The 12480-nt window shown below is 39.6% G+C and overlaps 1 protein-coding gene across 1 annotated transcript in view; it reads right to left on the reverse strand.

Moving 5' to 3' along the window:
- LOC134342938 (coiled-coil domain-containing protein 178) overlaps positions 1 to 12480 on the reverse strand; it is a 361847-nt gene that overhangs the window by 84849 nt on the left and 264518 nt on the right. The window contains exon 19 of the mRNA XM_063041651.1: positions 1677 to 1811. Coding sequence (XP_062897721.1) covers positions 1677 to 1811 — 135 coding nt within the window. The remainder of the gene's footprint in view (positions 1 to 1676; positions 1812 to 12480) is intronic.

The following is a 12480-nucleotide window of genomic DNA, read 5'->3' on the forward strand; positions in this document are numbered from 1 at the left end:
ATTATGGGTGAAAGGTGAAATGTTTAAGGGGTACATAATGAAAAACTTCTTCACTCAAAGGGGTGTGAGAGGGTAATGTGCAAGTGGGGCATGCGAGCTCAATTTAAATATTTAAGAGAAGTTTGGATAGGTGCATGGATGGGAGGGGTATTGGGGGCTTTGGTCTGGGTGCAGCTCAATGGGTCTAGGCAGTTTAAAAGAGTTGGCACAGACTAGATGGGTGGAAGGGCCTATTTCTGTGCTGTATGTTTCTAAGACTATATGACTAAAAGTTCCTTTTACTTATATAGACAGCACTAACAATCCCCATAATGCATGCATTATGTGGCAACTTGGAAGAATCGCACAGATCAGCTATTCTATAAAATATAGGACCATCAGAGTAACAGTGCCCTGATCTGATCAGGCAAAGCTGTGCCATTTGTTCACAGAAGAACAATGATGTGTGTCAGCTATGACTTAGAAAACCTCAGCATCCAGATAAACCGCTCTGTTGATGCATACAGTAGAAATAGGAATGCGGTTCATGAGGAATTAAGTTTCAAGATATTGACTACAACTTCCCTTCCTTCCTCAAGTGCTTGGAAACATCTTTTTTGACACTATGCCTGTATGTAGCTCCAGTCTAAACAGCATACCCTGCAATATCATTAAAAAAAATAATGACCACGGCAGGAGTAATAACCAGAGAGTTGGCCATGCACCTTGCTCAAACAGTATATAAACTCGTAGCATTCTCATGACTCACCAGCAAGGCTCTAGGCAACCCTGAAGCAATTGTGAAATCAATGCCAAGAACCTGAATTGCATTCTTGTGTACTTTTAAGGGCAATGTGACTGAATATCAATGTTTTTATCAACAAATTCAAAAGTGATGTTAATCTGCAAGATTCACACATTTTCAGTCGCAGTAACTGCAAGCACATATCATATATGTTCCAATATAGGATGCAAGTGAGTGATGCCATTCATTATGCAACACTGTTTAGAGGTTTGGTAACTGAAATTGCATCCTTTTTCTTGGTCATTCACGCAGAACTTATTAAGGAAGCACTCCATTCACTGCAATTGCATGAGTTAAAGAGCTACTCGCCCACTTTGCACCTGGATGGCAAAACCTGGAAAAATGTAACAATTTTAGAGATTTGTGGAACTGGGGAGGATTATGGAAACAGACTGCATATTTGACTCTGAAAACAAACCAGATAAAGCAGTCTTGCCTGTGAGAATGATAAAAATTAGACCCCTGAATGACATTTGCTGGGGCACCTGAAAGATAAAGTATTTGTTCAATGGCACGAGAAGGTATTTTTTAAGGCCATGGTCTAAATAAGAGGTAAATTAGTTTTACGTTATCCTAAAATCTGTATTCAAGCAGCAAAATCAATATACTTGCTTTAAATAATATCAAAACAAAAACAGCTAATGAAAGTAAAAACATTGTAAGAACAAAGAAGGGACTAGCTGTGTTTAAATATGTATAAAAATAAGAAATTCTAGTTATATCTATATAACTTTAAAGATTGCCATACAGATATACCTCAAGATGAGCACCCTTAATATGAAATTTCAATTATGCCATAATGTGTTTGCATTTTAATATTGAGTTTCAATTTCCAATTATTTTCCTTTAAGTCTTAATTCTATTATTTCTCCATAACTCTTTTAAAACATACCTGCACAGCTATTATTTTCTGAGCATTCTCATGAGAGAAAGCCAGGAACGTTGCCAGCTCCGCTTGACTATAAAGGCCTCGTTGTCTGGAGTAGTCCACTAGTGCTTTATGCATCCTGGTTTGTAGTGCAGAGAGCTGATGGGATTTAAAAAAAAGTCAGAGTAGGAGGGGAAATTAATGGCAGTGTTCAAAAAGAATGATGGAGAGAATACAGAAAGCAGTCAATAGCCCATTTTGTACTGTACAGGCTTGACAGGAATTTTACAGTCTCTTGATTTTTCAGCCCACTCATGTGCATTCAATAGAATCCAGTCACATCTGGCTGCTAGGATGGGGGGTTAATTTTCTCTAAATGCTTCAGCAGTTTTGTTCTAGTTGAGGCGAAACACTGACTGCAAAGCTGATGAGTTAAACATTTCTGTTTCTCTCTGTTCCATAAAGGCGACTAAAGGATTTATTTTACCCTTTTGTTTAAAAGCATAGAGCTTTTATGCTATTCAAGCTGCATAAATTGGCCCCACCTAAACTTTAATATGCACAGTTAAAATATATTGATAGGCATGTTAGCTGTTTTTTATTCCTGTAAGGCTTATCATGGCCTAGCAACATGTGCTTTAGTGCATGACAAAACTAAAGAGCATTAAGCAGTCATCAGCTGCTTCAGGAGAACAACAACAGAAAAGAAATTTCTAGAAAAACACATCATCCGTCTACCTTGCAATGATAATAAAAGAATAAAATTCAACTGTCCATTTTCAATCACAGAGAATAATACCTTACATAACCTTTTATATCTCTGCATAAATGAAAGGTATGAAGACATATAATATAATATAAAATATATGAGACTTATTGGGCTCCTAATTAGGGTTAAATTATTTTTATAGATTTGGAAAAAATATTTTGTTTGAACCACATACAGTAAGTAGAAAACAAGTTTTAATATTAGATATACATTTAATAAAGTAAGAGTCTATTTTTGTAGGAATATTCCTTAAGGTTAATTGATTTATGTTATCACAGTATATTCGATCAGATTGATGCAAGGCATGCAAAGCATTCAACAGTGAAAATTGAGAAAAATGAGTAAGCATGACATATAACTCCTATGATAGAAAACAATCAACAACAGACAAATTAAAGATGATCTGTTAAGAATTTTAGCAGAAAACAGTTACTGAGTCTCAGAAAATGAAAATGCAACAAATATGGTATTATTTTGTTTCTATATAATTGTTTGGGATTTTGAAATATTAGAATGACGCATGAAATAAACAAGTTTAATTTCAATATTATGGTACTGTTTCTGTGTGACTGAGCAGTCTACAGATACGGCAAAGATGGCCAATATATCACACTGTTTATAACTTACAAATGCACCAGGACACACTGCAAGAGTATGGCAGAGGCAGCTAATTTCACATTTTTCTGCACAAGCACATGAATTGCCAAGGCATAGAAAGGCTATGGACTAAGTGCTGGTTCATGGGCATTTTATGGTCAAGAAATACTGGATTAAAGGACCTGATTCTGTGCTACATGATTATGATTCTGTCCCTCTATGACAGGGGTTCTCAACCAGCAGTCCATGGACCCTTTGCTTAATGGTATTTGTCCATGGCATAAAAAAGGTTGGGAACCCCTGCTCTATGACACTGTTTTGCAAGATTCAATGGTATAATTCTATACAAGTATGATCAGGAGGTGTACGGGAATAAGATAGATAATTTGGCTGAGTGCTGTCACAGTAACAATCTTGAACACAATATCAGTGAAACCAAGGAATTGATAGTGGACTTTAGGAAGGAGAAATTGAGTGAACACACACCTGTCCTCATGAATGGATCAAAAGTGGAAAGAGTGAGCAGTTTCAAGTTCCTGGGTGTCAGCATCTCTGAGAATTTACTCTGGGCCCAATATATTGATGCAATTACAAAGAAAGCATGACCACGAGTTTGAGTCACCAAAGCAACTTGCATATTTCTACAGGAGTACCACAGAGAGCTTTTGAACTGGTTGCATCAGCACCTGGTATAGAGGAGCAACCACACAGGATCAGAAAAAGCTGCAGAAATTGTAATCTCAGCCACCTCCATCATGGACACTACCCTGCCCAGCATCCAGGACACCATCAAAATGTGATACCTAAAAAAGGTGACATCCATCATTAAGGACCCCCATCACCCAGAATATGCCCTCTTCTCATTGCTACCATCAAGGAGGAAGTACAGGAGCCTGAAGACATACACTCAATGTTTCAGGAACAACTACTTCTCTGCTATAAAATTTCTGAATAGACAATGAACCCATCAACACTACCTTAGCATTTTCTTCTCTTCTTTTGCACTACTTATTCAATTTAATTTTATATATATTTCTTACTGTCATTTATAGTTTTTATGTATTGTAATGTATTGCTGCTGCAAAACAACATATGCTAGTGATATTAAACCTGATTCTGATTTTGATTCTGAATGGAATGTAATTGAAACTGAACAAATAAAATCACCTCAAAATTTGTGAGCAAAGTAGGTACAGTATTCAAAAATATGCTGAGTATTTTAAAGTTAGATTGAAAAGCGTGATCATAAGGTATTTAGGTCATTTTTTATTTTTTTTATGAATCTCAGATGGAACCTTAATCAGATAAGAATAATTTTGTAATTTTATATTTTCAGCAGATTAATCAATGAGTTGCTATGGTCCCCAACCTTTTTTTGCACCGTGGACCGGTTTAATATTGATAAACCGACGGGGTGGGTGGGGTGTTCAATTTCAACGGTACGTGACAGGGAATGAGGAAAGCTGCAACTGACTCATATCACCAAATCATATCATTTCCTCACGGCCCAGTAGCACATGCTTTGCAGCCCAGTAGTTGGGGACCACTGCTCTAGCTGTTTGAAGGACATTAATATTTCTTTTAGTCATACCTACTTATCAACAATGGGAGCTTCTTTAGGTTGAGGTTTGATCTTATCTGAGGTATTAGAGTGAATAGTAAGGCAAAGTCCTACACATTTCCAGACCTGCACACTCCTCCACTCTTCTTGATCATGTTGATCTGCCTGATACCCAGTTCTTGAAGAGAACTTCAATAGCCGCCAAAAAGGATGCAGATATTATGATGCACTGCTCCTATTTCAAAGAACAAGCTTACTTGTATGATTCCAATGTACTGCCAATGTTTTCCGTGCTGTAATTTAGAATTACATGGTGTTCAATGTTTTGGGTAACTGGCACTATTTGTGTAAGCATGTATTGCACTTCATAAACAGCAGATGATTTATGGCTGTATGACAACAGAAACTTACTGAAAGAACAGAAAAAGAGGGGCTGCATAGTTTTCTTATGATATACTGGAGGCACTGGTGAAGAGATCTATCCAAAGCAGGGGCCCCAACCTGGGGTTCACAGACTCCTTATGTAATACTATTGGTCCAGGGCATAAAAAAGGCTTGGAACACCTGATCCAGAGAGAATCAGAAAGCCCTCTCATGAGTTTGATTTAAGGCATTGGAACTAGATAATTGTTGCACTCAAAACCAGAGTCACACTCTGAAAACATGTCACTAATATGCACTGTCAATGACCTTACATGCATGATCAAGGTCAGTGAATGCAATTTCAAGGGTCAGATTCACCTACTGCATCACTAGTTCTAGTCATTGTTCAGAACACTACACTGCCAGCAATATCAATCAATCAAGACTTACCTAATGTTCATATGCTCCAGCACACGCTCAAACACTTAACATTGTTGCAAGCTTCACACCCATGTCTCAAAGCAGAAACATACCGCAATCTATTTAGACGTGACAAGTACTTTATCTAAAGACTTTGAACAACAAATACAAATGATAAGATGATGCCGATGAGTGGCGACTGTTTGCATGCAGCTCTGATGGGAATCATCAAAAATTCCCGTTTAGGACTACTACAGATGAAATCCAGTCACAGCCATGGGTACTTCAGTAAGCAATATCATTTTAAGACTTCAAAAAAATGTATCAATCCTCAAAATCTATAGACCCCAGACAGCAGCCTCAGTTTGCGACTGCAGTTGCCCTTTTTAGAAAATCGAAGCAGGAAAGGCGTGCTGGACTATAGGTACAATTGAAACACAGAGGCCTTAGACCCCACCCCCCCACTCCCAACTATCCATCTGACAAATGTACAGTCTCTGAAAAATAAAACTGAAGACCATAGAGCAAGTTTGCAGTACTAGAGGGACATCAGATACTGCTGTGTACTTGACTTCATGGAAACATAGCTCACCTCCGCCATTTCAGACACAGTGCTTCAGTCTGATGGCTTTACCATTCTCTGCGAAGACAGGTCAGTTGAGTTTTTTAAGGATTGGTGGGGGGGGGGATAAACTTCATGATTAAATCAGCATGGTGCTCAGACGTGTGGTTCCAACTCAGTCCTGCTCACCTGACCTGAAACATCAAACAGTCAAGAGTAGCCCATTATACCTGCTGAGGGAATTGTCCACCACCAACCTGGCAGCAGTGTAAACCCCACCTGAAGCCAACATCAGGAAGGCACTTGAGGAGCTGAGCACCATGATCAGCAATCACAAAACACCGCACCCTATCATTGTGGGGTATTTCAACCAGGCCAGCTTGAAGAAGTCTCTGAACAACTGAACAATTATCACCAACATATCACCTGTAGAACCAGAGGAGGCAATATACTTGACCACTGTTATACCACCAACAAGAATGCTTACCATGCCAACCCAGGCCTGTACTTTAGAAAGTCTGATCACCTGGCTGTACTTCTACACCTGGCATATAGGTGGAGACTAAAAACTGCAGGTCCAGTGGTAAGGACCAAGAAGTTATGGTCAAGGGAAGCAGAGGAGCGCTTACAGGACTGCTTTGAGTGGGTGGACAGGATGATATTCAGGGATTCATCTTCAGATCTAAATGAATACTCACTGTTATCATTAATGTCATCAATACCTTTGGGATGAGAGTGTGTCTTTGAGAACATACCAGATATACCCAAACCAAAAGCCATGGATAAATCAGGAGATTTGTAGTCTGCTGAGGGTTAGATCTGTGGTATTCAAGACTGGTGATCCAGAAATTTACAAGAATTCCAGGTTTGAACTATGGAAGGCTATTTTATGAGTGAAACTCTGATTGAAGTTGGAGACGGTATCGGATGCATGTCAGCTCTGGCTGGGTTTGCAGACTATGACATCCTACAAGACAAAACCTAACAATATGAATGGCTGTGATGCTTCACTCCCAGAAGAGCCAAATGCCTTTTAAACAGGCTTTGAATGACAGAATAAAACTACACCTGTGTGAGTCCCTGTAGTATCTGATGGCCCTGTAATCTTTGTCCTGGAAATTGATGTCAGGATATCTTTCATGAGGATGAATCCTGGCAAAACGTTAGGGCCTGATAGTGTACCTAGTAGGATACTGAAAGTCTGTGACAACCAACTGGTTTAAGTGTCCATGGACATCTTCAATTTCCCAACGCTGCAGTTGGAACTTCCTACCTGTTTTAAAAGGGTAGCAATCACACAGGCGCCCAAGTAGAGCATGGTGAGCTGCTTTAAAAACTACTGGCCAGTTGCACTCACATTTACTAAGATGACTGCTTTGAGAAGCTGGTCATGGTAGAATCAACTCCTGCCTAAGCAAGGATCCGAACCTGCTGCAATTTGCTTATCTCCACAATAGGTCTACAGCGGATGTAATCTCATTCATTCTCCGTTCAGCTTTGGTTCACCGGACAGTAGCAATACCTACAGCAGGCTGCTGTTTATTGAGTACAGCTCAGTGTTCAACACCTTCATACTCCTAGTAGAAATCAATAAGCTCCAAAACCTGACCTCTGTACCTCTCTCTGCAACAGGATCCTTGACTTCCCCACCAGGAGACCACAGTCTGTGCGGAAATAACATCTCCTCCTCGCTAACAATCAACCCTGGCAGATCTCAAGGATACATGCTTAGCCCACTGCTCTATTCTCTCTACATCTGTGAAAAGATTGTGTGGCGTGGCACAGTTCAAACACAACTTATAAATTTGCTGATGACGCAACTATTTTTGCCAGAATTTCAGATGGTGAATATATATCAGCTGGCTGAGAGATGTGAAAACAAACCTTGAACTTAATGTTAGTAAGACCATAGAATTGATTGTGGACTTCAGAAAGGGGAAGTTGCTCATCGAGGGATCAACAGTGGAAAGGATGAGCAGTTGTAGGTTCCTGAGTTCATCTCTGAAGAGCTAATACAGATACAAAGAAGGCATGCCTGTGGCTATACTTCATTAGGAGTTTGAGGAAACTGGGAATATCTCCAATGACTCTTGCAAATTTCTACATATGTACCATGGACAACATTCTAACTGGTTGCACCTCTCTCTGGTATGGAGGGGCCATTGCACAAGATCGGCAAGGACTAAAAAAGTTGCAAACTCAGCCAGCTCCATCTTGGGTACTGGCATCCCCAACATCAATGCCTTAAAAGTGGCATCTATCATTGAGGACCCACATTACCCAGGACATGCCCTTTTCCTCATTGCTACCATCAAGGAGGAGCTTGAAGACACAATGTTTTATGAACAGCTTTTTTCCCCACCGCTATCAAATTTCTGAATGGACGATGAATCCATGTACATGACTTCACTGTATTTGCTCTGTCTTTGCAGTACTTATTTAAATTAATTATATATATTTCTAATTGTAATCTATATATTTTTATTGTCTATTATAACATACTATAAAGCAACAAAGCAACATATTTCAAGACACACGCCAGTATTACTAAACCTCGTTCTGATTCTGAAACACACTTGTGCATATGCTTGAATATGGTCGTCAGCAAACAAAGTAAGTAGCATCTAATTGAAAGCACAAAAATACTCATGTGAATAAGATGGCACAACTATAAGTACAGTGTAAATTAGTAAGACCAATGTCAACAAAAGAATTGAATTTGAAGATTCAGTATCTTCATATTTAATCCTCCTCATATCCCATTTCAGCAACATCCAAAGATCTCTAGTGATATACAAGCTGCAGATGGTGTAAGCATTGCTCTTCATCTCCCCCTAACCTTGCAAAATGATTGTGCATTTAATCTTTAAGACAGCCTTGAACTGTGATCAGGCAGGGAGTGGTAAAAGAACACCATCATTTAGTTCACACTTGCTGTCAGGATCTCAACATTGAGATTAATTATCTTAAGATTTCATAATAAAAATGAATCCCACACTCTCAGATAAATTCTCAGCAATTGGTGATGAAGAAGATAAAGGTAGTTGGATCTGTTACTTCATGCTGAGGTTCCTCAATGTTGATATCCTGAAGTTTGGATGACTGGACTCTAACAACCTCAACATAGTGCTAAATGTGATTAGATAATCTGAAGTGTTTCCAATAATCCATGTTGACTTCATTTTTGATGGTATTTTCAGTCCAATATGTCCATTCTGTGCAAAGTAATTGACACTTTTGGAAACCAGCCCTTTTGTAAATAGGATGTTAGCTACAACAAGGGGTCCTGCTTGATTATTATTGGCAGGTCCCCATTACATTGCGAACAGCTGAGAGTAGGCCGATAGAATGGTAATTGCTGAGTTTGTTTTGAGTAATTTTACTGTTTTGAAGGAAACCAGTAATGTAGATTACTAAAGACACGGCTAATTTTGGAGCAAAGATATTCAAAGATACAGTTGGAACCTAGAGCCTTTGTGACCAAAAGTGATCACATTTATTGCTTGCCCTAAATCAGAGATAATGTTTGAAAGTTGGGAAGTACTGTCCTTTCCTGCACTACTGAAGTATTGCCTCCCCATAGCTTGATAAAGGAACAGAATGTTTCATTCTTCTCACTGAGATTTCAACCTTTCATCCAGTTAACCAAGCCACCCACTTACAACAATTCTTCCCCACTCTCCAATTAATAGGGAGTGATCATAACTGATTTAATTATTACCGAAAACAAAGAGCAAACTGCTGGAGGAACTCAGTGGGCCAGGCAGCAACGTGGAGGGAAAAGAATTATTGACACTTTGGGTCAAGATCCTGAGAGAGGAGAGCCAATATAAAGAGATAAGGGTTACAAGTCACCTGCAGTCCTAATGACACACTCTCTCCCTTCCTGCTTACCCCTCTCTGCTCTGAGATCACCACCCTCACTACCTCACCCATCTGAGTCCGCCCTTCCATTATCATTGAGCTTGGATTGCTCCAAGCATCCAGCCAACTTGGTGAGATGGAGAGGGCTTTGGACGGGCCGGCCCAGGCTTATCGGGAAGCCAAGATCTAGGCCCTAGTTCATGGCACTATCTAGTGCTTGGACAATTTAAATGTCGGCCCAGATAGACTGGAAGCCCATGTGTCGGGTACAGAGGCGATGGTCGTACTGATTTTGCTCCTCTCCTATGAATATTCATTCTTTCTCGGTGGCGCTATGGCTATGAATGATCTGGCTGTTTTGTGTTTCTGCCCTGCTGGTGTGTAAACTGAGGATGGAGGCTTGGCTTGGGCCCACTCTGGCTGCTCCAGGAGTAGAACTGGGACTCATTCTGGTTCAGGATGCTGTTGGCTTGCTTCTATATGTTTGCACAATGTGTTTTTTCCCTCTCTCTCTCTTTCTTTTTGCTCAACTCTCTCTATACCCATGACTGTGTGGCTAGGCATAGCTCAAATACCATCTATTAACTGACTGATGATACAACCATTGTTGGTAGAATCTCAGACGGAGACAAGAGGATGTACAGGAGTGAGATATACCAACTAGTGGAGTGGTGTCGCAGCAACAACCTTGCATTCAACATCAGTAAGATGGAAGAGCTGATTGTGGACTTCAGGAAGGGTAAGACAAAGGAACACATACCAATCCTCATAGAGGGATCAGCAGTTTCAAGTTCCTGGGTGTCAAGATCTCTGAGGTCTGAGGACCTAACCTGGTCCCAACATATCGATGCAGCTATAAAGAAGGCAAGACAGCCACTATACTTCATTAGGAGTTTAAAGAGATTTGATACATCAACAAAAACATTTGAAAACTTCTATAGATGTACTGTGGACAGCGTTCTGACAAGGTGCATCACTGTCTGGTATGGCGGGGCTACTGCACAGGACTGAAAGAAGCTGTAGAGGGTAGTAAATTTAGTCGGCTCCATCTTGGATACTAGCCTACAAAATACCCAGGACATCCTCAAGGAGCGGTATCTCAGAAAGGCAGTATCCATGATTAAGGACCCCCAGCACCCATGGCACACCCTTTTCTCATTGTTACCATCAGGTAGAAGGTACAGAAGCCTGAAGGCACACACTCAGCGATTCAGAAACAGCTTCTTCCCCTCTGCCTTCCGATTCCTAAATGGACATTGAACCCTTGGACACTACCTCACTTTTTTTAATATATATTATTTCTGTTTCTGCATGATTTTAATCTATTCAATCTACATATTTTGTAATTGATTTATTTATTTGTTTTTTCTTCTATATTATGCATTGAGACTCAAGGAAGTCATTCCCGCCTGTGGCTATCAAACTTTACAACTCCTCCCTTGGAGGGTCAGGCACCCTGAGCTAATAGGGTGGTCCTGGACTTATTTCCATCTGGCATAATTTACATATTATTATTTAATTATTTATTGTTTTATATTGCTATACGTACTCTATTCTTGGTTGGTGCAACTGTAACGAAACCCAATTTCCCTCGGGATTAATAAAGTATATCTATCTATCTATCTATTGTATTGAACTGCTGCTACTAAGTTAACAAATTTCACAACACATGTCAGTGATAATAAACCTGATTCTAATTCTGATTTCTTTCCACAGTGGTTTTTGGTCTTTTTTTTTTAAATTGAGTCATTTGGTTTCTTGCTTTGTGGCTGCCTATAAGCAAACAAATTTCAAGGTGTATAATTTATACATTATTTGTTAATAAACGTGCTCTGAATCTTTGAACGTTTTCCCTCTTTGATCGTATGCCTGAGTCCAGCTCCAGCCTCTACTGATTCTTCACCATTTTCACCAACACCCCCTCTTTGATGCTGAGTTGTCAGTCTTTATCATCTTCCATCTCCCATCAAGAAGGCTTTAAACCCGTCTGCTCATACTGAAAAATACATTCAGTTTCCTACCACTCATGTATTTGGCAGAATTTGTTCTTACCCTGAACAATTTCTCCTTTGATTCCTCTCGCTTCTTACAAATGAGAGTTGTAGTAATGGTCACCAATACGGCCTCCTGTTATGCTTGTCATTTTGTTGTCTAAGTGCACTTGCAGCCTCTTATATTTGCATTGTTCTATTTCCTAGAAATAATCCTTTGGCTCAGTCCCTTGATCATTTACACACTGGTCCTTGGTCTCAAAATCCTAAGAAATAACATCAGGTTCCATATTTAAGTTGATGACCCTAAGCCTTATCCAGCATGAAGTTCTGCTGTTGGATTGCCTGTCAGGTAACACTGGACAACAAAGATTTTGCATCCTGAATACTTTTGGGTGTATCTTATGGTTTTTGGGCTGGTCATCATGAAAATAACCATGAACTTTTCCTATCACACACTCTCCACACTATCCTTTTAAAATCACCAATATTTGTTATTTCAATTCCTAATTCAAGTCAATTAAAATGGTGCCCTCAACGTAAGCTGAAAAATTTTCTATCTTCTACAGGCATGCCTAGGTAGGGTGGATGCTGCATGGCAGGGCAGGTTTTTGAAAAGTTATAAATTTCCATGAAGGATTTTGATATTTGAGACAAATGTTTGCCAAAATAACTGATGCTAAGATTAAGATTGGTCCACA

The sequence above is a fragment of the Mobula hypostoma genome, chromosome 1 (assembly GCF_963921235.1).
Source record: "Mobula hypostoma chromosome 1, sMobHyp1.1, whole genome shotgun sequence".
In the NCBI taxonomy this organism is placed as follows: Eukaryota; Metazoa; Chordata; class Chondrichthyes; order Myliobatiformes; family Myliobatidae; genus Mobula; species Mobula hypostoma.